At 44.3% G+C, this 26,391-nt stretch overlaps 1 protein-coding gene across 7 annotated transcripts in view; it reads right to left on the bottom strand.

The window, feature by feature from the left end:
* Mctp (multiple C2 domain and transmembrane region protein) overlaps positions 1-26,391 on the bottom strand; it is a 400,360-nt gene that overhangs the window by 96,832 nt on the left and 277,137 nt on the right. For 6 of the 7 annotated variants that reach the window (XM_071689524.1, XM_071689526.1, XM_071689522.1 and 3 more), the window contains 6 exons: positions 23,753-23,949; positions 22,256-22,297; positions 19,502-19,658; positions 13,672-13,814; positions 12,334-12,413; positions 10,338-10,446 (listed from right to left, as the gene is read on the bottom strand). In XM_071689524.1, coding sequence (XP_071545625.1) covers positions 10,338-10,446; positions 12,334-12,413; positions 13,672-13,814; positions 19,502-19,658; positions 22,256-22,297; positions 23,753-23,949 — 728 coding nt within the window. The remainder of the gene's footprint in view (positions 1-10,337; positions 10,447-12,333; positions 12,414-13,671; positions 13,815-19,501; positions 19,659-22,255; positions 22,298-23,752; positions 23,950-26,391) is intronic. The other variant, XM_071689530.1, reaches the window with a different exon arrangement.

A 26,391-nucleotide genomic window follows, 5' to 3' on the forward strand; every position in this document is an offset into this window, starting at 1 on the left:
GACGTCAACTGTACGTCCACTAGAAGACAAAAAACATAAACACATCAAGTTGTTATAACGTAAGTTAAAGGGGAAAGAAATAAGTCATAAAGACAGAACGATGTGCACTGACATTTTCAGACGCACATATTACTCATTTCCAGTCACATATTCCATTCCCAGACTCGTATATCATTCATTTCCATACACATTTAATTCATTTCCAGTTCTATCATTCATTTCCAGACGCACATAGTACTCATTTCCAGACGCACATAGTACTCATTTCCAGTCACATATTCCATTCCCAGACTCGTATATCATTCATTTCCATACACATTTAATTCATTTCCAGTTCTATCATTCATTTCCAGACGCACATAGTACTCATTTCCAGACGCACATAGTACTCATTTCCAGTCACATATTCCATTCCCAGACTCGTATATCATTCATTTCCATACACATATAATTCATTTCCAGTTCTATCATTCATTTCCAGACGCACATAGTACTCATTTCCAGTCACATTTTTATTTCCAGACTCGTATCATTCATTTCCAGATCCATATCATACATTTCCAGACATATATCATTCATTTCGACACATATCATTCAATTTCCAGCCACACTTACCAATAACCTTTCGAGCTCTTCTCTCGTGCGTTGTAACATCAAACAAACAAACACGTACGACATAACGTCACCAAAAGCCACTCCAGCAAAGACAGTCTTCACAGGAGCGTCGAGTACCGCTGTTGTCTTTGCAGACATAACACTGGACGACTGGAGAACTGGTCAGATGGCTCGGTCTAATGCGATACACAAGACAATATAGTCTTCTTATCTCTCCATGGGAGGAAGCTGGCCCACCACACAGCCCGGGGCGTGTCCTCTACCACAGCGTTGCTTGTAAGAATCAGGAAGGTGGTGTTGTGAATCAAGAAGGTGTTGTTGTGAATCTTACAACAACGAACGTAAGCCATCACCAGTCATCCTTGCTCTCACACACATCCTGCCGCTCACTGCGCACCGTAATCTCCACCCTGTTACAACCGATCACAACCGCATATTGTCATCTTCACCCTCTCACAACCGCATATTGACATCTCCACCCTCTCACAACCGCATATTGTCATCTTCACCCTCTCACAACCGCATATTATCATCTTCACCCTCTCACAACCGCATATTGTCATCTTCACCCTCTCACAACCGCATATTGTCATCTCCACCCTCTCACAACCGCATATTGTCATCTTCACCCTCTCACAACCTCTCACAACCGCATATTGTCATCTCCACCCTCTCACAACCTCTCACAACCGCATATTGTCCTCTCCACCCTCTCACAACCTCTCACAACCGCATATTGTCCTCTCCACCCTCTCACAACCTCTCACAACCGCATATTGTCCTCTCCACCCTCTCACAACCTCTCACAACCGCATATTGTCATCTCCACCCTCTCACAACCTCTCACAACCGCATACTGACATCTCCACCCTCTCACAACCGTAAGCCAGTTGTCATATATAATTCGAGTTGTGTTTCGATATAAAACATGGGTCGATTTCCCGCCTAAAAGCGGGTAAAGGCCTTCACATCTTCGCTGGACGATAAGAAATTACACTGTGACTTCGAGGTGCCTGAGTCGCGGGCGAAACTCATCATGAAACTCATCATTCATTCACCTTTTAGCTCAACAGATACTCACCTTGTGGTCGTCCAGGCCAGCCTGTACTCAGCTGTAACCTGTCACTGAAGTACAGGTACACACCCCATACAACCGCTCGATGGCAAGTCTTTCCCTCGTGTGGATACATATATTGGAATATGGAAATCTTGAGTTCGTGTATTCTGGCTGCGTCTTTGCTGGAAGGGAACGCGACCTTAACACAAGTCACGTGTTGGGAGTTTGATCATCGTCTTCTTCTTCCTCCTCCTCCATCTCCTCCAAAACCCCCCCTTCCCACAAGCACGAAATGATCACCTCCATCAAACTCCATTTCCCTCCAAGACTCGGGGAGTACCTCTCTCTCTCACTCTCCTTCCTTCCTTCCCTCCCTCCTCCTTGCTTCCTCACTCACAATTCCCTCTTGTCATTTTTCAATCTCACGTATTCCAGGAGGCCTTCCAGTGGCCTCTGGCACACCAAAAGGGAAGATCTGGATTCCACACACTCACTTCTTTGGACACCACACACACGGAACAGCAAACGCCCAGACAAACCAACATAATGGCGTTCGTAAATGCCACTTCGGGCGTTAGTTTACCGTTTAAATGAAGGCCCAGACACACGCCATTGCTTCACTGTTTCCTACGTAGACGAAGGATATCATAAATTCCAAATAACTTCACCGTTTTCTGGATGAAGATCACCGTATTTTCCAGGAATGGCCTTTTGTTTCCCCCTTCGCCCTGGAAGTAACGTGATACCCACCCGCCAGCAAGGAAGGGAGGGAGGGAGGAAGGGTGCTTACGAACCAGAGAAAATGGGAAGGGGGGAAAGGGAGGGAGGGAGGAAGGGTGCTTACGACACAGAGAAAGTGGGAAGGGGGAAAAAAATAAAGAGGTCTCTGTCTCCTTTTACCCTCGCTTCTCTTACCATCCTTACCATAAGTCGAGGTTACACACACCGTGGGTTCCAGCCCTGACACACGGGTTGGTAAGCTCCCGGAGATCGAGCGACCAGACGAGGGTTCATATCCGTCTCCATTTCACCGGTCTCCTGGGGGACTGTAGATCCACTTCTGATGGATGATGGAGACACACACGCACACATACAACGCCCTCACGCGATCCCTAACGTAAAAGACTCACTCATCTCCCCCTGGGAGAATTCATTTCTGACGGACTTAGCTGAAGGTTAGACTATCATCATCATCATCATCATCCTTAACTCATGATATCAATCGTTCTTCTTGTCCCTAAAGACCAGCCATTTTACCCAGGCCACCCGACACACCACATGAGTTTCCATATTGTCGTCTTCGTGCGTCGTCTGTGTGACACTATGTTGTTGCAACTACGACTATTGTGCTTTACTACATGACCATTAAGGTCACTCCTAACCTAACCTAACCTAACCTACCCTGACCTAATCTAACCTAACCTACCCTAATCTAACCTAACCTAATCAAACCTAACTCAACCTAACCTGCCCTAAACTAACCTAACCTACCCTAATCTAACCTAACCTACCCTAATCTAACCTAACCTAGTCAAACCTAACCTAACCTAACCTGCCCTAACCTAACCTAACCTACCCTAACATGGCCTAAGCTAACTTACCCTAATCTAACCTAACCTAACCTACCTACCTAGTCAAACCTAACCTAACCTAACCTGCCCTAACCTAACCTAACCTACCCTAACATGGCCTAAGCTAACTTACCCTAATCTAACCTAACCTAACCTAACCTAACCTAACAATAATCATTTCAACCTAAAACTTTCGAATAAAATTCTGTTTTAAATCAAAGGTTTTAACGTATTCCATGTCCTTAGGAAGATAACCTCATTATAATATATACGGTTATATCAAAGTTTCAAGTTCCTGTAATGTAATCACATTTATTTTGCCCCGATGGAGGAAATTACTTTACGACATATGAAAGTAATCTGATAATTCAAGTTGTTACGTCGCAAGATTATATAAGTGGCTATAAAATGCTATTTTCATTACAGTTGGAAATGCTTATTTGCTGAGCGACTGACAACATTGTTCTGCCCCCACACATTACCCACACCCTCGAGCCAACACACCTCCCGTTCTCTCCAACTTCCATCACTGACAACATCGTTCTGCCCACATTACAGCCAACAGCTCCCTTCATCCAATGACAACATCGCTTCAACAACACTGCTGCCAACTTATCCACACCTGCCCTTCCACCAACTTCCTCCCTCAGTCTGCTAAACACTGCCACCTGTCCTCCTTCCCTGCCAACACCAGTCTGACCACCCTCCAGCCAACACATTCCCCCCCAACTGCCGCCCCGTTGTCACACAGGCTGAGGGGGCGCCCCAGGAGAGAGAGAGAGAGAGAGAGAGAGAGAGAGAGAGAGAGAGAGAGAGAGAGAGAGAGAGAGAGCGGGGCTCCATCACTGTCAATACAGTACAAGCCATCACGCCTCCCCTATGTTTTCCGACTCATTGAAGATGGGGAGAAAAAACAAAAAATGTTTCCTTTTTATCCTAAAGTTCGAGGGGAGCGAATCTCCCCACTGATTCATAACCATACACTCTCCCTCCTATCTATTCTCCCCATCCCCATATACCCTGCCTCTTCACCCCCACCACACCTTGTCTCCCCAAGACAGCCAGCTTCACACCCCTCTCCCCACACCACGACCGGCCTAAATCCACCCATATCACCCACACCTTTTCATTATTCGCATCGTCTCTCTCTCCCCACCACCCAACCCCTTTCCCCTCACCCACTCACCCCTGCAGCGAAGGCTTTCCCTTCCCCCCCACTTCAAGACCTTCGTCTCCCCTTTGACACGCCCACATCAACCCCTGCACTGATCAAAGACACACACTCTTGCTTGATCATCCAAACATGTGTCATATCAATGGTGACAAAAGTTTCCAAGATCTGGGTCAGGCTGGAGGCGTCTATATATCTATATTTCTATCTATAATAATACAATACTACTCTATAATATAACTCTCTATACATTTGTAACATTAATACCTTCTATAAATGATAGAACATCATATATTTCTAACATTACTAGCCTCTATCATACTAAAATACAACCAACTACATTTCTACATTACCTTCTATATTTCTAACACCACTAGCAGCTACAGAGCTACGATATAAGCTCAGTACAAAAGCTAAGATCCATTTCTTTACATGCTTTTAGCTTCGGCCCCCAACCAGGCCTCCCAACGTATGACACCAACCATGATTGAGAGATGGAATCTGTTTTCATTATTCCCTTTAATTAGCGATGGTTTACGGGAGCGTAATTAGTCCAGCCTTGTGAATTAAGAAGCGTATGAGTACGTGCGACACGTCGGGTCATCATTGCGTAATTAGTAGGCAGGTGGTGGCTCCAGATGAGGGAGGGAGGAGGGAGTGAGGGAAGAAGACGACCCATCCATCCATCCTCACATCCCCCCCACATTCCCTCCCTCACCTGTCCACACCATACACAGTCTTGACCTCAATTTCGTAATTCACAACGAAAGTCATTTCCATGCAAGGAAGAAGAGGAGGAGGAGGAGGAGGAGGAGGAGGAGGAGGAGGAGGAGGAGGAAGAAGAGGAGGAGGAGAAGAAGGCCTCTGTTGTCGCATGGATCATAACGCTAACGCTAACTGATAAATGGTAAATGGACGGAAGATGGTGGTAAGGGACCGTGTTTTATCAGAACCGTAATCAGCAGAGAGAGAGAGAGAGAGAGAGAGAGAGAGAGAGAGAGAGAGAGAGAGAGAGAGAGAGAGAGAGAGAGAGAGAGAGAGGGGGGGGGGGAGGGGGGGAGGAAGAGGAGGAGTGGAAAAGGGGGGAGGGCCTTCGCGCCTGCGCCCCCCCCTTACCATCCCGACCCCCCCCTTTTCGCATGTTCCCTTAATGGAATCAAGTCATGGAATTCCATTCCAGGGACGAGGTCCCCCCCTTCCCTCCCCCCCTTTACACACTCTAATTAGGGATCCCCTGATTGGATGAGGAATCAAGACGAATACACCAGTGACCACCTGGTGTGGGTGATCACTGTTGTCCTGAAAAGTATGATGGTGGTAGGTGGTGTCTTTCGGGGATTTACGGTAGGTAGTGCATATTTACGGTGGGTAAGTGCATATTTACGGTGGGTAGTGCATATTTACGGTAGATAGTGCATTATTTACGGTAGGCAGTGCATATTTACGGTAGGCAGTGCATATTTACGGTGGGTAAGTGCATATTTACGGTAGGTAGTGCATATTTACGGTGGGTAAGTGCATATTTACGGTAGGTAAGTGCATATTTACGGTAGGCAGTGCATATTTACGGTGGGTAGTGCATATTTACGGTAGGTAGTGCATATCCAGAGAATTTATCAGGGGTAGCAATTGTATTCCTGGCATGTATTTTTGCATTCCTCTCTCATGTATTATGTCTAGGTATTGTATTTCTAGGATGTATGACCACTGATGTATTCCTAACATGCATCAGGAACGGGTACTGTATTTTCTACCATGGGTAAGGAATGTATTTGTATAAACAAAGAAATCTCACTAAAACTAAGAAATCTAATCCAACCAACAGATTTCTAAAATACCTTTTGGTACATGAAACTAACCAATAAGTCACTACAGATTTTGACCCCTGACCACACTACACACTGCTGGCATCTATAATAAGATCAGAAACTATCTACAATACGTTCTGACTTCAACTATAAGAGAAATTGGGCAAAATGATATAGAAAGAGAGAGAGAGAGAGAGAGAGAGAGAGAGAGAGAGAGAGAGAGAGAGAGAGAGAGAGAGAGAGAGAGACAGAAGCACTGGACAGATCACTGCCACAAGTGTGTCGCTGACAGCAAAAAAAAAAGAAAAAAAAGGGAAAAAAAGTAGTTTGAATATCCCTGTAAAATGTTTTTCAAGTGAGTGACGAGGTATTAATGGAAAGTTCTGGACCTGACATTTTCCACAGTTCAATATCCTAAAGGTCCTTCCATACCCAACCATGAAAGGAAAAAAAACAAACAAACAAAAAACCCTGTGATTCATATCTTCTTATACTTATCTTCTGATAATTTCATTTAATCTCTACTTACACTTTTCCTAATCTCGTTCAATCTTTACTTACACTTTTCCTAATGTCCTTCAATCTTTACTTACACTTTTCCTAATCTCGTTCAATCTTTACTTACACTTTTCATAATCTCGTTCAATCTTTACTTACACTTTTCCTAATCTCGTTTAATCTCTACTTACACTTTTCACAATCTCGTTCAATCTTTACTTACACTTTTCACAATCTCGTTCAATCTTTACTTACACTTAACATAATGGGAAATATAAGTTTTCTTTAAGTAGCTATAGATGAAGTGACCTCACTACACCCCCTACCAACACAACATTTCCAATACCACTGTATATAATCAACACGAGACGCAGAGGACTTATGACCCCCTTGTTGGTGATCAAACACCAAGTTCGTCTGAGGGAAGGCAATCAGACCCTCCATCATTAGGATGGAGATGGAATCACACCATCTATACACCTGGCAAAGCAAGGGAAACCTAATCTAAGCCTCTCACACAAGCGTTCAGATGTTACAACATCACAACCACAATCTCTTCTCGGGCAGTCTATCGTCGTCGTGGCAGTACAAGCGGCAAACATCTATTCTTAGAAGTGGAAGGCAAACTAAACTCCATCCTAACACCTAACATTTCTACTAAGAGTGAAATTTAACGTTAATTTCAGTCATTCATTGCCAATGTGTTAATATATGTAACACTATTCGTAGGCGTTTTAATATTAACAATAGCTCTTTTAATCAGTACCTCATAGTATGCGCTGCGATGGTATAACCCTTGAGTATAACCTTTGAGTATAGTGACCAGACCCTTAAAGGGTTATTAAAAGCCTTTGGCCACATAATCCTTACAAAATACAACCTCAAACATTGAGACTGAGAACAATATCTCACACAACAAAAATAAATGACACGGTTACTGCTGGGGGTCTACACCTAAACCAGGTTATGGTTATGTAAATCGTACTATCTCACAACCCATATAAATGTACTATCTCTAAACCCGAAATGGGAAACGATAAGATATGTTATCTCTAACTGTGATACAGACCCAGCGTTATCTGTCACACGCTTCTCTGCTCGAACACATGAGAGGTTGGGATATACGCCCGTTCGAACCTGTACCGAGAGAAGGTTCGGTCCTGCTTCGACCAGACGTGTCTCGGATCTTCAGAAGACCCATGGCTTCGCAGACGTTTTGTTCACGACTACCTGCGACCCCGTTGCAAACTCGAATCCCGCGATCCAAGACGCAACAAGCTAGGGTCATCGTAAGAAGGATCTTGAACAAGGAGGCGAAATAAGAGGTGAAATAAGAGATGGTTCAGCTGCGTTCGTATTTACAGTCGTTCCACACAGAAAACGGACACCTTCAGTTCTGGCTTTGACCTCAACGACACAGCCAAGTACGACCACATCCACCCCCTCCTCCACCCAGGTAAGACCACATCCACCCCCTCCACTAACCAAGTACGACCACATCCACCTCCTCCTCCACCCAGGTACGACCACATCCACCCCCTCCTCCACTAGCCAGGTACGACCACATCTACCCCCCTTCTCCAGCCAGGTACGACCACATCCACCTCCTCTACCCATGTACGACCACATCCACTCCCCTCCTTCACCCACGTACGACTACGCTCCCCCCTTTTAACCTAACCAGAAACGACTAAATCTCTCCCCATCTACCCAAACACGACACATCTCTTCCTAGAGTAAGGCACGACCACACGCACGCACGCGCGCGTGTGTGTGTGTGTGTGTGTGTGTGTGTGTGTGTGTGTGTGTGTGTGTGTGTGTGTGTGTGTGTGGGAGGGAGAGCAGAGCAAGACCCAGGATTTTTACCCTCACGTCACAATACTCTCCATTGTCAGTCTATTTTTCCACAAAACTATCAAAATGTATAAAAAAAATCGGTCAATACGAACACAAACACATCCATTTTAACACAGAGCAAAAAAAAAAAGAAAAAAAAATCTATAATAATTCTATGCAAGCTTTTGGACGTATATATAGAAAGCATTATGCCTCCAGAACAATCCTCATTCAATAAAACTTTTGGTCAATGGTAAGCGAACTATAGGTTTAAAACACACACACACACACACACACACACACACACACACACACACACACAGCCTCGACGGGTCAGAGGTCACGGGACCTGACCTGACCTGACCTAGCCAGGCCTCACGATCTGTAGCAGAGGTGGTGACCTCAGTGGATGGCTGGGGCCCTCACTGTAGAGAGAGAGAGAGAGAGAGAGAGAGAGAGAGAGAGAGAGAGAGAGAGAGAGAGAGACTCAGTCTCTCACTCCACACACACTACCTGAAGTACTTCCACTCAATAAACTCAAATTCTTGCTCGACCTACGCTTTTTTCCTAAGAGATCCTACCCTCCTCCACCTCACCTAACTTACCCCTATAACAGAGACACGAGTCTTTTAAACTCTCGTTTTCCCAAACAGATTCTCTTCCCTGAGTTGTTATTTTCGAGATTATTCACTTCTTCCGCAGCCGTTGCAGTACTGTAGTGGCCAATGCTATTCTTAGCAACTCAATTGAAGGAACACAATATTATCATTCCTGGTTTCATGAGACATTGGGAGGGAGGGAGTGAGGGAGGGAGAGGGAAGGTTTCTGTCGTTCAATAAGAGTTGCCGCTTTGAAATTCCCATTCTCTAAAATGCACGTCGGCCGCACCCGTTTTCTGTGATGCGCTCCATTCAGAAAACTCGAGCAACACCACAACAAAGACGTTGGCGCTCGTGTGTTCAAAATGCCGAGTGTGTGTCTGTGTGTGTGTGTGTGTGTGGGTGTGTAGGACCTTTGTTATGTTCTGTATCACGTAGTTGTACCCCAGCTTTCCGCTCTTGTTACGTATTTTGCCATTCAATTCCTCCCATGTTCTTCCTTGCGACGGATCGCACGCCAGAACACCGTCGAAATAGACCCAATTTTCGCCCTTGTGGAGCATATTGATTTCCACACTGCGGTACTCCTGTGATTTAAAACTTCAGCCCAGACTTGCCTGCAACTCCTGTGGCGAGTTGAGCTGCCATGTCGAGTCCCTGTGAGGCTCCTGCTCCTACTTACGCCCAATCCTCTTAAAAACTTACCTTAACTAACTCACTACTGTCACCTGCAGGATTTGGGAGGGGGAGTCTACCGCGAGTTTCTTTTTTTTGAGGGGTAAGGAGGGAGCTTAGGGGGAGGTCAATCCCAAGCTTTTGTTTTAAGGCTTGGGGGAGTTATTTCCAAGCATTTTTTTTTCTCTCGAGGCTTGGGGGAGTTATTTTCATGCTTTTTTTCCCCTGAGGCTTGGGGGAGTTATTTCCAAGCTTTTTTCCTTGAGGCTTGGGGGAGATATTTCCAAGCTTTTTTCCCCTGAGGCTTGGGGGAAGTTATTTCCAAGCTTTCCCGAGGCCTGGAGGAGTTATTTCCAAGCTTTCTTGAGGTTTGAGGGGGTCGGGTGTGGCTCATTTCCAAGCTTTCTAGACGCTTGAAGGGAGGCATATACAAGCTTATCTGGGGAGGAGGGGAAGGAGAGGGAGGAGGAGGGAGGAAGACATCAATAATACTTCATCTAGACTTACCTGTTCTTTCTCTTCTTGCGTCTTCGGCTGGAGTGTGAGGTCGAGGTAGAGAACTCCCATATATTTGGACTTGCCAGCCTCCGACAGCCCGAGGACCACCTCCTGGGTTCTGCGGAGACACAAAGCGCAAGGAAAATAAAATATGTACACTCACAGGACACATTTCTTCGCTCGTATCTTCTTACACTTGACAGGAAACGAAAATATGGTCATAGGTTCAATCCCTTACATGCTTAGGGGATCTATAGTCTCTGAAATACAGATGGAAATTATAGGATGGAAGGGATTCGATGCGATTCATTATATCCCACTCCTCCTTCCATCCATACGGTCGAAGACTTTTAGAAAGTTTGGGTGGCGTGGAAACAGGATTCTATAAGGAGGAAGAAAGGATCGAGTCTCAAAGAGGAGGGAGTCCAAGAGGTGTTGAGGAGTCTTGTGGCGCGGGGGAGAGGAGGAGGAGGAGAGGAGCCAAAGTTTGGAGTGTGAGGGACGTGTGTTTGGGTTGGGAGGGCGACTCAGTCACGTAGTTTGGCTTTGAAGGCGCGTGACTTGGGTTCCATGAGAGACGTGGGAGGGATGATGGGCGGCCATGGTGTTCCTGTGGTCGTGTGGACGATCTTCCTCTGTTGCCTGGTGACTCCACACCCCATTAGGATCTTCCTCTGTTGTCTAGTGACCCCATAAGAATATTCCTCTGTTGTCTAGTGACCCCATGAGAATATTCCTCTGCTGTCTAGTGACCCCATGAGAATATTCCTCTGCTGTCTAGTGACCCCATGAGAATATTCTTCTATGGTATGGTGACCCCATGACGATATTCCTCTGTAGTCTAGTGACCCCATAAGAATATTCCTCTGTTGTATGGTGACGCCATGAGAATATTCCTCTGCTGTCTACTGACCCCATGAAGATATTCCTCCATGGTATGGTGACCTCCTGGGATATTCCTCTGTTGTCTGTTGACCCCCTGGGGATATTCTTCTGTTGTATGGTGACCTCGATGACCTGCCATTAAGCACGGGAGACGCTCACACGTTAAGGGAAGTTTCAAGGAGGATCGAAAAGTTTAGCGAGAGTTTAGGACGAAGTTGGCTAATCAATTCCGGGTTAGTGAGGGAGGGGGAGGAATAGGCTCCCTTCCCCTCCCTTGCCTCAGGGAGGAAGGAGGGAAGGCAGGGGAGGGCCAGAGGGCGTATTGGGTTAGGAGGCCACGTGGATGAGGCAGTGAATATAATGGGCGTGTGAGAGGCAGTGTCAGGCAGGATAGCAGGGTTCCAGGGAGAGGCAGTGGGAGGCAAGACCCAATTAAGGGCGAGCGACGAGACAAACACACAGGTAATGAGGTGTGAGGGAGTAAATAAGTGTATGTGTGTGTGTGTGTGTGTGTGTGTGTGTGTGTGTGTGTGTGTGTGTGTGTGTGTGTGTGTGTGTGTACGACTGGATGCTAAAAAAAAAATAATGAACAAGTCCCTCTTTTTTTTTTTTACCAGGTGGGGGTACATGTACCTCTAGCGGTTCGTTAGAGCCGTTCAGACGGTATGTGGTGTCTGAGACAGTGGTACGTACCTAAACTGGACGGTTCATGTACCCCTAGTGAGGTACACGTCCAGACGGTACGTGGTGTCTGAGACAGTGGTACGTACCTAAACCGGACGGTACACGTACCACTAGTGAGGTACACGTCCAGACGGTACGTGGTGTTAGTCTGACAAGTTACAGTCGTATATAAAAAGGAATTTGAATCCATTCTTGTATTAAGGGATGTTGGACGATATATCGTCCACATATTTCTCTATGTTAAGTTATGCTATAAACCTCAGATTGAATCCTAATTCAAAGTAATTTCACTATGTTAACCTGAGACATTAAATATGAGGCGGTATGCAAAGTGGAGAGAGAAAAAGAGAGAGAGACAAGAGAGTGGAACACCACTTTAGAAGGTTACGAAACGTTGGCTTCAGTAGAGATGGTCCAGGGTACTTGGCTGACTTACCTGTCCAGTTCAAGTGAGGTGAGGTCGATGGAGGCCAGGCCCATGAAGTCGTCCTGAAGGCCCCAGTCGTAGTCGAACACCTGAAGGAGGAGGAGGAGGAAGAGATAAGATACAGTGTTGTGTGTGTGTGTGTCTTCCTTATCCAGCTGTTCCTATCCTTCTCATCCACACTTCTTTATCCTTTAATTTGTATCAATAACAACATGTGTATACAGTGTTATATTGACTACAATCTATTGTTTGTTCTCTTTCCTACGGATCAAAACGCTGAACACGTCTTGTGGTTGAGTCTATATATTTTCTATGTGTGTGTGTGTGTGTGTGTCGTCAGTCCCTCCATGTAAGAGACGAGCTACGCTTAAATTGTAAGCCAAGAATTCTGAACGCTGGCTCGGTTGTGCGCTACGTAAGACGGCAGCCAGCTTCCTGCACAGGACGCTGCAGTATGGCCTTCGCGCCCGGCCCGTCTGTCGCACAAGTGGAGCACTGGTTACGTATTCAGGCGTAAATTTCAGTGCTGAATATATACATCTGAAGCCGTGTGTTCGTGTGTGTGTGTGTGTGTGTGTGTGTGTATGTGTGTGTGTGTGTGTGTGTGTGTGTGTAAGAAGGGGTGAGGCTCGTAAATTCTATATTAGAAAAAACGTTTCTCTCTCTCTCTCTCTCTCTCTCTCTCTCTCTCTCTCTCTCTCTCTCTCTCTCTCTCTCTCTCTCTCTCTTATGCCAAACTAAAAATCATCGCCAAAAGCAAAATTACACTGTGTCGTGATCAGTGGTCAGTCTTCTGTCATTAAACATTAACTTGAAACGTGAATATAGAAATGATTTGAGGTGCTGAATATATAGCTCTCCCACGTACATAACTCTATCTGTTACCTGGTTTTCCCACGTACATACCACTAACTCTTACCTGGTTCTCCCCGGTACCTCTATCTGCTAGCTGTCCCTTCCCACGTACACCTCCCTCTGTCACCTGGCTCTCCCACGTACATCCTCCTCTGTCACCTGGATCTCCCACGTACACCCTCCTCTGTCACCTGGATCTCCCACGTACACCTCTTTCTGTTACCTGGTTCTCTCCACGTACACCTCTGTCACCCACTTGGTTGCCCCCCCCCCCCAAATACACAACTCTGTCACTCACCTGGTCCTCCCCCAAGCACACACCTCCCTCTATCACCCATCTGGCCCTCCCCCACGTACACACTTCCCTCTATCACCCACCTGGCCCTCCCCCACGTACACACCTCCCACTATCACCCACCTGGCCCTCCCTCTCCCCCCCACGTACACACCTCCCTCTATCACCCACCTGGCCCTGCCCCCCTACGTACTAACCTTGACCAGAACAGGTTCGAAGGGGTCCTCAATGGCTAGGGTGAAGCTCTCATCCCAGACGGGGTTCAGGTCCTTGTATACCGTCTTGGACTTGTACACCATCTTGCCCTGAACCTTGAACTTGACGTACGGGTCACTCGTGCCTGTCTCACCACACGTCCAAAGGTGGAAGTGGAGGAGGTGGAGGTGGAGGTGGAGGGGGAAAAAAAAAGAGTGTGTGTCAGTCACGGGGGCATTGGAAGGGGGACACGTGGAGCGAAGAAGTGGTGGTGGGAGGAGGAGGAGGAGGAGGAGGAGGAGGAGGAGGAGGAGGAGGAGGAGGAGGACGAGGAGGAGGACGAGGAGGAGGAGGAGGAGGAGGAGGAGGAGGAGGAGAGGAATGTTTGTGGGGAGGTCATCTTCAGAGGAAGTGGAAGGGGACGATTTTTAGATGACGAGAGATGGAGTGTGTGTGTGTGTGGGAGAGAGAGAGAGAGAGAGAGAGAGAGAGAGAGAGAGAGAGAGAGAGAGAGAGAGAGAGAGAGAATGAAGGGAAGGATTTATAACAAACAGATGGGAAAGAAAGGGGAGGCCGGGAGGGGGGGGGGGTGTCATGGATAACGAAATGGGACGGGAATGGAATGGCAGTGAGGGGCGTGTCAGTACGAAAGGGGTGGGTAAGAGAAGGAAGATGGGGGGCCGCTCTAAATGAGGAAGGTGCGAAGGAGGACGAAAATGGGAGGGTGCGAAAGAGAACGTAAACAGAAGGGTGCGAAAGAGGACGTAAACGGAAGGGTGAGAAAGAGGACGTAAACGGGAGGGTGCGAAAGAGGACGTAAACGGGAGGGTGCGAAAGAGGACGTAAACGGGAGGGTGCGAAAGAGGACGTAAACGGGAGGGTGCGAAAGAGGACGTAAACGAGAGGGTGCGAAAGAGGACGTAAATGGGAGGGTGCGAAAAACATGAACTGCTAAATATTACCGTTGGTTCAAAACCACAAAATATGACGTTACTAAGTTGGTCAGAGCCAGGCGTATGTGTGTGGATGAAGAGTCACAGGGCGCTACATTGTGTGGAGGGGAAATATGAGGGAAATTTTGGTGGTAGATGGATGATGAAAGTGGCTGAGTAAAGGAAAGACAGAGATATTGGATGGATGACTGGATGCTAGTGGTGGTTGATGGGTGAAGGGTGGATGATGGTGGTTGTTAGGATGAAGGGATGGTGCTGGTGGTTGGTGGGTGGAGGCCGGATGATGGTGGCTTGCTGGATGAAGGGTAGAAGATGATGGTAGCTGGATGAGAGGGAAGACAGAGACTGTAAGTGGATGACAGGAAAGATAAAGAGAAGGATGAACGTGGATGACTACACCACATACCCACAGCTGACTCAAAAGAGAAGCTAGGGAAATATCCCCAGCTAACAGGAAAGCTAAGATAACCTTAGTTAGCTTACATGGAAAGCTATATCAACTTCCACCACGAGATTCAAGCTATGAAGGGGAGGCTGGGGGTTGGGGGTTATAGAAGAAGATAAATTCCTTTTCTCACAAGCAAGTTCAACAAAAAAAGGGTAAACACTGACTCAAAAAACTCTCTTTAAAATCCAAGTTTGTTTTTAAAACATTCCTTCACTTCTTGAGCACGACTATACGACCCTTGCGCACGACGACGGTACGACCCTTGAACACGACGGTACGACCCCCCCATTGGACACAAAGGTAAGACCCTCAATTAGTTTGATCTCAGGGTCAGGTCAAAGCCTAGGCCAACCATAAGCGAGGGTCGTTACGTCGTGTTCAAAGGGTCGTTCCGTCGTGTTCAAGGCTACTCCCGTCATGTTCAAGGCTTTACATGAACGAGGATATAAAGCAACTATCAGACAAAAAAAATGACATAAATCTTAATATATTCAAACCTTAACAGATTCACTTTAAAAAATATACAAGTAAAACTTGCGACACAATCCATTATAATCTAACATGCAGAAAAATCTTTGGTTACGAAGGAATATATATATATATATATTTTTTTTTTTTTTTATACTTTGTCGCTGTCTCCCGCGTTTGCGAGGTAGCGCAAGGAAACAGACGAAAGAAATGGCCCAACCCCCCCCCCCCATACACATGTACATACACACGTCCAGACACGCAAATATACATACCTACACAGCTTTCCATGGTTTACCCCAGACGCTTCACATGCCTTGCTTCAATCCACTGACAGCACGTCAACCCCTGTATACCACATGACTCCAATTCACTCTATTTCTTGCCCTCCTTTCACCCTCCTGCATGTTCAGGCCCCGATCACACAAAATCTTTTTCACTCCATCTTTCCACCTCCAATTTGGTCTCCCTCTTCTCCTCGTTCCCTCCACCTCCGACACATATATCCTCTTGGTCAATCTCTCCTCACTCATTCTCTCCATGTGCCCAAACCATTTCAAAACACCCTCTTCTGCTCTCTCGACCACGCTCTTTTTATTTCCACACATCTCTCTCACCCTTACGTTACTTACTCGATCAAACCACCTCACACCACACATTGTCCTCAAACATCTCATTTCCAGCACATCCATCCTCCTGCGCACAACTCTATCCATAGCCCACGCCTCGCAACCATACAGCATTGTTGGAACCACTATTCCCTCAAACATACCCATTTTTGCTTTCCGAGATAATGTTCTCGACTTCCACACATTTTTCAAGGCTCCCAAAATTTTCGCCCCCTCCCCCACCCTATGATCCACTTCCGCTTCCATGGTTCCATCCGCTGACAGATCCACTCCCAGATATCTAAAACACTTCACTTCCTCCAGTTTTTCTCCATTCAAACTCACCTCCCAATTGACTTGACCCTCACCCCTACTGTACCTAATAACCTTGCTCTTATTCACATTTACTCTCAACTTTCTTCTTCCACACACTTTACCAAACTCAGTCACCAGCTTCTGCAGTTTCTCACATGAATCAGCCACCAGCGCTGTATCATCAGCGAACAACAATTGACTCACTTCCCAAGCTCTCTCATCCCCAACAGACTTCATACTTGCCCCTCTTTCCAGGACTCTTGCATTTACCTCCTTTACAACCCCATCCATAAACAAATTAAACAACCATGGAGACATCACACACCCCTGCCGCAAACCTATATATATATATATATATATATATATATATATATATATATATATATATATATATATATATATATATATATATATATAAGCATATTATGCAGTGCAGATAAGTTTGCATTCGCTTGGCTGCTCAAAAATATGCCTCATGCTGAGGAGAATCAAAAACATCCTCTCTCAATAAACTACTCACATAACTGATTTATCTACTACTACAGTCTAGTTTTATGAAGGTTTATTCAGGCTGGATAAATGATCAGACAATAATTTAGGTGTTTATTTTGGTTATCGTCAAGACCCCTGTCGATAAATCGGACTTGTTTTGAAGCCACAGTTGTTTGAAGTTTATATAAACTGGAAATACAAAGATCGACGACTTTGAATGTAAACAAATACCTTGTTGCTCAAGAAGTTGCTTTACTTCCCTTTAGCACAACGGTGCAAAGCTTGAACATGACGGTGCGACCCTTGAACACGACGGTATGACCCTTGAACTCGACGGTACGACGCTTGAACACGACGATGTGACCCTTGAACTCGACGGTACGACCCTTGATCACGACGGTATGACCGTTGAACACGACGGTACGACGCTTGAACACGACGGTACGACACTTGAACACGACGATGCGACCCTTAAACACGACGGTACGACCCTTATGTATACGATACTCTAACGTTTGAAGTAATATTTCAAGATAGGTAAACCAATTGCGTCATCAAACCCTCGTAGTAAACTTTACAGTTACATCAAATAACAATAATCAATTCATGGGTTTCGTTTCTGATATTTCTTGAATGATCTCTTTAGCATAATGGCTATATCGACTGACTTAAACGACACTCCTCGATTTTCTGATCTTGAGATGCTACAAAGGTTAATCTGTAAACATCCTAGTTACGAAGATTCCAATTCGTGTTAATATTTGGTTCCATTGAAGTCCTATGTTATAGCACTGTTATTCCTCATCTGTTACCCGTTGGCTGGCGAACAGAGAGGGTTGGGAGTGGCCGTCGGAAACATAGCAATCCAGAACACAGGAAATTTGAGAACGGTTGCCAGAATCTACATCCAGAAGTGTAACCACGCTCCATTTTCTTTTGTCTTTATCCAGAGGAATACATGGAGTGATACCACGTTTAGTCTTACAATCAGCTTAAACACTTGAAGTGGTTGTTGTTGTTGAAGACTTCTGATTGGTGGTTTATAACATGACGTTGACAGGCTAAATGACCCAGGCATTCTAAAAGGCCTTTTTGAACTGTGTCGTCCTCAGTCAACGAGAGGAGCCAAGTCGTTGTGGTTTTAGTGGCTGTTTAGTTTCTGGCAACTTCCCACCTTTTTTTTTCCCTCTCACGAAATCCTTGTAGACACATATGTCTTTTTTTTTTTCCTTTGATTCTTATAAAGAAAAATGACTATGCCTCTGGGTTCTACATTTGAGACATGATAAAGATTTTTTTATTTAGTAACGAGTTTAAAAAAAGGCTGTATAACCTCCTCACAATCTTATACCCAGTGATATGTAACGCACCTGAAATACGAAGTGGCTTAACAACTGCCTTGCACAACTCTTGCACAACTTTAATCTTAATGAGTCACTTCAGTTAATTAGTGGATCTAATTCTATACGCTTCCTTAATCCCCCCTTAGATCTCTTGGGATGGATTAATTAATCAAATGGACTGGGAGAGTTTACGTCACTATATACAAATGAAAAAGAATCCTAAATCATTATGGCCATCAACCTTTCATTACTTCGAACGAAAACGAGTCACCGAGTGTCATCCTTTCGAACAGAAACTATTAAAAAACTGCTAAAGAACAAAACTGCCACAAGTCCTTAACTATTTTTTTGTTTAAAGTCTTAGCCTTCCTCATGTAGCGAGGTCTTCCTTTCCATGCAAATCCTAACGTTGACAACACTATAGGCGTGGCGTCCTAGCTTCGTCTCTTCGATGTATATCAAGTGACTTATATTTCTCTCTTGTGTCTCCCCTGATGATGTGATTATCACACGAAAGTGCACTTGGGAACTTTTCGTGTTTCATTTTCCCCGTGGACTCATAGGAATATCTTGATCACGCGCAAAATTGTGATCCTTTCCAATATATATATATATATATATATATATATATATATATATATATATATATATATATATATACACATAAACAGTTGGAGGTGTCAACACCTCGCGAAGTTGACAGGTCGCGATGCTGTGGCACAAGACACCTTAACGTTTGAATTCATCCCTTCTAAGATTTCAAGGATCTAATAACAAATATACAAAACAATCTACACTTGTAAAACCTTCTAATGCAAGACGAATTCCAGCCTTCCATTTTCCTCTTCTACATCATCTCGTGCAAGAATCAAAAAAGGTAGGAGTGTGGAAGAGAGGAGGAGAGTGAGAGAGAGCAGTGAGTAATTGTTTTTTTTTAATTTGCAACCTTAAAGAAGTTTAGTCTAACTTTCTACAGCATTAACTTAGTCTACATAGCTTCTTCTATATCTACGAGCGGGCTATGTTGTCGTTGCTGCTGCTATAGATAATGTGTTGGGAATACAGCCAGGATGAAAGTCTACTCCTGATTGGTTTAGAGGTGTGGAAGAAGAAGAAAAAATTCCATGCTGCACGCTTATGGTGCACGCTGATTCGTTAGATCACAAGAGGAGGAACACACGTGGCAACATATGATTTGTCACTACCTGCTCTCGCGATGTCTCCTGATTGGTAGGATGTGTATTGGGGGAGGAGCTTACCGCAGGCGTCCCGGGCCACCAGGTCTTCGCCGCGCTTCAGATGGACGTGGAGCTGGAAGAAGGAATGTTGTCGGAGGGCGCGATGCCGCTGAATAGCTGGATCCTGTCCCCAAGAGAAGACATGTCAGAAAAATAAACACAATGGCATCACGTGGAACAACATGCAAAGGTGAATGGTCTACCTGTACAAAGAGAACGACCACATACGTTTTACATATCTGTGATACGATTGGTCAACGTGTTTATACATTTAAGATTATTTATATACAGGTGGTTTGCTTCGTGAGTTACTCTAGGCTTATAATGTAACATGCGGACTTGTTTGACTACCTATTACTGCAGCTGAGGGACAAGAAATGGGCCCAGGATACAAACGGTACGTTGAAGATGAACTTAATCAATTTCCAGTTCTCAAGAAGCGATGTGATCCAGTCGCATATATTCTGAAGGAGTTCCAAGAACCAGACGAGGATCACCACGTACAGGAGAAAGGAATCGAAGCCTTTCTGTCGTCTATAACCCTGGAAATCGTCGGGTACTAAGTGAGCCACATAATTCGGAAAAGGTTTTCTTCTTTACCTCCAGTAACTGGAAGGCTAACGCAATCTATAGCCTCTTCCCGCGAAAAAGGCTCTCTGGAAATGGACTGGAGAGGCGATCGCTAGATTCCCCCAAGACAGAAACGACCCCCCGTGACTTCATATGGAACACCTGAAATACTCGTAGCCATACGTTCTCCAGAGAGAGAGAGAGAGAGAGAGAGAGAGAGAGAGAGAGAGAGAGAGAGAGAGAGAGAGATTAACACTACAGTCTAAGGGTGTCAGTGTTCGGCTGTCATACTGGTAATTCACTCCTCACGAATTCCCAATCCAATACTATAAACTCCTCTGGGGAAACCTTTCCCTTATTCCAACTTAAGGAAAGAATTACAGAGTCAAAGATAGTCTAGATACGAGAGGCGGGCGTTATTCTATAAGTCCGCAGTGTTGTCTACGTATATATCAACAGCGCCAAGAGAGGGAAGATATAAAACAAAATAGCATTACTAGTTCAGGTAGACGGAAGAGATCTCAAGACACCTTGAGAAGGATCCACACCCATCAGCGGGTCCAGTGACTTAAGACGTGAGGTATAATATGCCAAGGACAGAACCTCTGTCTCTCAGAAGCCTTGGAAAAGCCTAAGACCCATCATTATCATCAACAGTACCAAACAATATAGAAAACGAGAGGCGGTCTTATGACCTTATAGTGGCAGTTTATCTTGACACTCGGCCATAATTGGTCATGTAGTTTTCTAAGTATGAAACCTCCTCAGTAAATTAGCGTTTATGACCTCACGTGGCAACTTGTTACAATCGTCCACTATTCTGCCTCACACCACAGTCTAACCCACATCTGAATCTAAAACCATTTCTTTTATGACTCCAATGTCAAGTTCCATCTCTGGGTTATACACATTTTCCATACCTTACGTTCCCTTTTTAACCTCCATATCTTCAATCTCCACACGCCTGTTATATCGCCCCTCACTCTACGCCTTGGATAGACCCTAGTGGCGATCGAGACTTAGCCTACAAGGAAAAGGATTCAGGAGTGATCAATTACCCATAAGATCTCTTGAATTCACCAGGTCATACCTCTGTGAAGGAATGCATGTAGGTAATTCTATAATCACTCAGAACTGTACCGCCCATCTTCTGTAGTGGTTCCAAATATTCCTTTTTTCAACGGCAGTTATATATTTACGAATATGCTTCAAAATGTAACTACGCAAGCGCGTTGAGAACACCATCCAAGTACAGCAGCTGGTAAGTGCAGTGTGTAACAACCTCAAAGCAATATTACCATTCGTGTCATTCTAAATAACTAAGACACAGCAAAACAAACAAACAAACAAACAATAACGTATACATACAACTGTAGAAATACATTAAGAGAACAACACTGTACAAGCAATTCATCAAACGTAGCAATGTATCACCATGCCTTTACATAGCAAATCACACACGAAAAGCAAGCACATGCCCCTGGTGGAGTGTAGGATACATTAGTTTTCTTAAGGAAACGTACACGACTAACTACAGATAAAATCCGAGCTTACCCACTACTTATACACTAGCTCATCTTCCACTTTATATACACTAGTGGTACAGCTGAGGTTCACTACCTAGGATGAATAATGGTATGGGTGCAGAAGGTGAGGTAAAAATTCTACAGTGCCCCTTCGCAAGAGAGAGGCCAAACTCTCGCTATATCACACCACTCAGAAAATGTCCATTGGATCAGTGGGTTCCACTAGAGTCACCTAGACTTTAATGAGGTTCACCTAGAGTTAAAAAAAAAAAAGGGGGGTGGTGAGGGCCATATGGTATATGAAAATACCATCAAAAATGTCGTCGTAAGACAATGGCTGCTTTCCCCAGATGCAAACAAGCAGAAATGGGCAAAGTGTGCGCAAACAACATTACAAAACTCAGGTGAGCCCTAATTACTCCCCCAAACAAGCAAACTACCCAGCTTGCTCTCGGTGCTACAAGGTTTTAGGTCTAGCTGGCTTGGCCAAGGTGCTGTAAGGTGATGGGGGGCAGAGAAAAAAGGTGAGGTTCGAACGGATGCAAGGGAGTATGAGGTGATGGGTGTAAGGTGATGGGAGGATATGGGGAATACAGTTTGTGTTGACCTTCAGCATTATACTGACCTCCTGTGTCCATACCTCACACACGGTCACGCTGCTGGAGGCCTGGATAATGGAAGGGGGGGTTACAGTGTAGGTCAGTTACCTCACTATATCCATTGACCATTAGATCAAACCAATATATCTGTGACACATGGTCCAAATTCTGTCTTACTTAAGTCTAAGTTGAACATTAAGGGTGTTTTGAGATGACACAAGCAAAGACAAGTTCAAAGGAAGTTTTCAAACTATTTTTGTTCTAGTTAATTAACTCACAAGATATGCATCAGATCAACAGCAGTGTATGAAGTCCTTGAAAAAAGACACTGTATTGAGTATTGAATAAGACAATTGCTTAATTGCCTGTGACCCCTTAACTCCTTGAGCACGAGGTCACGACCGATGATGGCCAGGACTTTGCCCTGACCCCTTAACGATCAGAGAAAAGGCCCAAAAAGTCGTGCTCAAGGAGTTAACAAGCGAATTACCTTTACAAACAATCTTTTCTTATCTAAACGAGCTAATGATGAACATGACCTCCCTTAACTTATGCCAAAGACGAAAGTATACACATATAAAAAAATTAATAACACCCTTAATGTTCATTCATAGTTCCTAGTATAGAAGAATTCATTTCAGAATTCATTATAAATACAATATCCAGAAAGAAAGAGAGAAAAAAGAATCATACATTGATGCAGACACAGTGCAATATACATTTATCATAAGGATCGTGCAACCACAGAACTGTGGATATATATATATATGTGTGTCGAGGGAAAAACTCTATAGCATATGGTGCTTGATAAAGAAGAGTAAATAAACTTATGCCTGGCCTCCGTCCAAGAACTTATTAGCCTGCGTATATATCAACATGACAACAAACACATAACTCTTACCAATATTTTGCTTTTGAGAAACTTTGGCCAATAAAGAATGACAACTACAATAGTCTGATCTTAGTTTAATCAATAGTTTAGTGTCCTTGAACTCATAGGCCGGGTAGACATGAAGCAAAAGACGACAGATGAACAAACGAACTAGTTAGCCTAACAAAGACCAAAAGCGAGAAACATATAAAAAGGAGGGAAAAAAAAAAGGAGGTTTCTCCTCCTCTTTGAAGGTAAGTTGGTAAGGAGGAGGAGGTGGAGGAGGAGGAGGAGGGGTTAAAAATGAGGAGGTTTCCCCTCCTTTATGAAGGTAGGTTGGCGAGGAGGAGGAGGAGGAGAAGGAGGAGGAGGGGTTAAAAATGAGGAGGTTTCCCTTCCTATTTGAAGGTAGGTTGGCGAGAAGGAGGAGGAGGAGAAGGAGGAGGAGGGGTTAAAAATGAGGAGGTCTCCCCTCCTTTTCGAAGGTAAGTTGGTGAGAAGGAGGAGGGGTTAAAAAAGAGGAGGTCTCCCCTCCTTTATGAAGGTAGCTTGGTGAGGAGGAGGAGGAGGAGGAGGAGGAGGAGGGAGAGGAGGAGGAGGGAGAGGAGGAGGAGGACGAGGAGGAGGAGTTTGTTGAGCGTCCTGTCCTGACCTGGTTCTGCTGTTGTGAGGCTTCGCTCTCCGAATAGTCTTTCTGTAGGGCTGGGCTGTGCAGGCGCGGGTCGTGGCTGTTGTGCCGAAGGCGCGCAGGCGTCGGGGGCGTGAAGGGAAGGGCGCCCCCGCCCGGATACCCACAACTTTGATCTCCGCTCTCAACGGCTCCGGAAACACCCCCGCCTCCACTGGTGTCTACACGGGGGGGCAGGAGAGAGGAAAGAGATCTCAGGTGGTCACACCGAAATGAGGAGGAGGAGGAGGAGGAGGTGGTGGAAGATGATCGGTCCTGCTTTGGCTGGAGGTCAAAATATACCTCATTCAGAGAAAATGGGAGACTAAACACTTGAGAGAAAACGTACCTTGGCTCTATGTAAACTGAGAGAAAACGTACCTTGGCTCTATGTAAACACAGAGCTGTAACTAGGGGGGAAAATCATGGATGACCCCCTCACCATCTAATCCTTAATCCATCCTTTATTGAGATTAATCTAGCAAGGATTAATTGAAAGAAGAGGAGTAATCTTGCAGAGTCTGATAAAAAAAAAGAATAATAATCAGGCAGAGTCTAATGAAAGAAGATAAATCCTTTCGCGTCTGATTATAATACAAGATGATCCATCAGTCTCTCAGACGTGCATGGAGATCCGGTTATAAGGCTCAGTCTACGGATCTGAGTCGGATAGTTACGTTAAAAAATCCGTCAATCTCGCCGGGTTTCGCTGGAGTTCGCAACGCGATCAACGAATCGGGTCATCCCAAAGTCATATCAAAGTTCGAAACATATATATATATATATATACATATATTATAAGTGCTTCTGTGTGGTTGAATTAAGATTTCGAAACCCCGAACTTAGTGAGTCGATACGTTCCGAACACGAAGACTTGAGTCGAGGTGCTGTTCGACTCCCAGGCTTCGAGCTCCCCCAAGGCGAAGCAGTGGTTCGTTTCATCAATAAACCATCATTTAACACAAGTTGTGATCATAGAACAATACTGGTCACATAGAGGGACGTAGTGATAACAGATCACACCATAATTACCATCGAGAAATATAATATAAAAGAGATTTTCCAAAAGAAGGAACAGACTCAACCATAATAAAAAATATAATTTTCCACACCATAATTACATGTACATAAAAAAATCATTAACCATAGACCATAATAAATGTTAATTATAAATACTGACTCTCTGTCTTACCATCCAAATTATCCTTAAAAAATTTCTTGGATATGAAATTGATTAATTTCCTTAAACATAAATCTGAAAAAAATAAATCGTGTATAAAACTGTGGATCATTAACATTTTGTTTATGTAAATTGCCAAACACAATAGCTTAAATAAACAATAACTGATCGTTAGCAATCATTAAAGGCCATTATCATTACCATCAGAAACACACAAATACGTGCCAATTACTTAACACAATTATGACCCACAGTGAACCTAACAAACACAAAACAATGACATGAGGTGTGTGTTGCATGGAACACCAGTGTCGTCTCCTGCAATTGCAACACAGTTATTCAGAGTTTGATAATAAAACAATAGGATCTGAAAACATTACCTGGAAAACAAATCAGAATTGACAGGATTTTCATCATTTTAATAACTGGCCTAATGGTAGTTCAAAATCCAAACAAGATACCTGGTCTCTAGAAAAGATTACTACTAGGATGTAAACAGTGAATGCTACTAGCAGAAAACTAGGATGTAAACAGTGAATGCTACTAGCAGAAAACTAGGATGTAAACAGTGAATGCTACTAGCAGAAAACTAGGATGTAAACAGTGAATGCTACTAGCAGAAAACTAGGATGTAAACAGTGAATGCTCCTAGCAGAAAACTAGGATGTAAACAGTGAATGCTACTAGCACACAACTAGGATGTAAACAGTGAATGCTACTAGTACACAACTAAGATGTAAACAGTGAATGCTACTAGCACACAACTAGGATGTAAACAGTGAATGCTACTAGCACACAACTAGGATGTAGACAGTGAATGCTACTAGCACACAACTAGGATGTAAACAGTGAATGCTACTAGCTGAAAACTAGGATGTAAACAGTGAATGCTACTAGCACACAACTAGTATGTAAACATTTAATGCTACTAGCACACAACTAGGATGCAAACAGTGAATGCTACTAGCACACAACTAGGATGCAAACAGTGAATGATACTAGTACACTATTAAGATGCAAACAGTGAATACAGCTAGTAAGTCAACAAGTATGCAAACAAATCAACTGCTACATGATGTAAACAAGGCTCGTACCATGGGATATAACATGTAAACAAAGATACTACCCTTAGTATAAAAGAAATGTAAACAAATCTCCCTCTGTAACATAAGAGATGTGTGCAAAATATCATAACATGCATAATGACTGCACAGACAATACGAGAAAAAGTCAGAGAATTTTGCAAACACAACATATAAAATCATCAGTCATTGTTTTATAATTCACAACCTCACGTAAAATAAATCTTGAGCTAACAGCTGGGGTTAATCACGGATGATTTCATGAACTAAGGTCACCCTTCGTTGCTTACGAGGAAGGCACTGGCGTCTGACATCATAAAAAGAGGTAATTAGGGATACTCAAACATCTGAGCATCTCGTAT

Source organism: Panulirus ornatus, chromosome 47, assembly GCF_036320965.1.
Source record: "Panulirus ornatus isolate Po-2019 chromosome 47, ASM3632096v1, whole genome shotgun sequence".
In the NCBI taxonomy this organism is placed as follows: domain Eukaryota; kingdom Metazoa; phylum Arthropoda; class Malacostraca; order Decapoda; family Palinuridae; genus Panulirus; species Panulirus ornatus.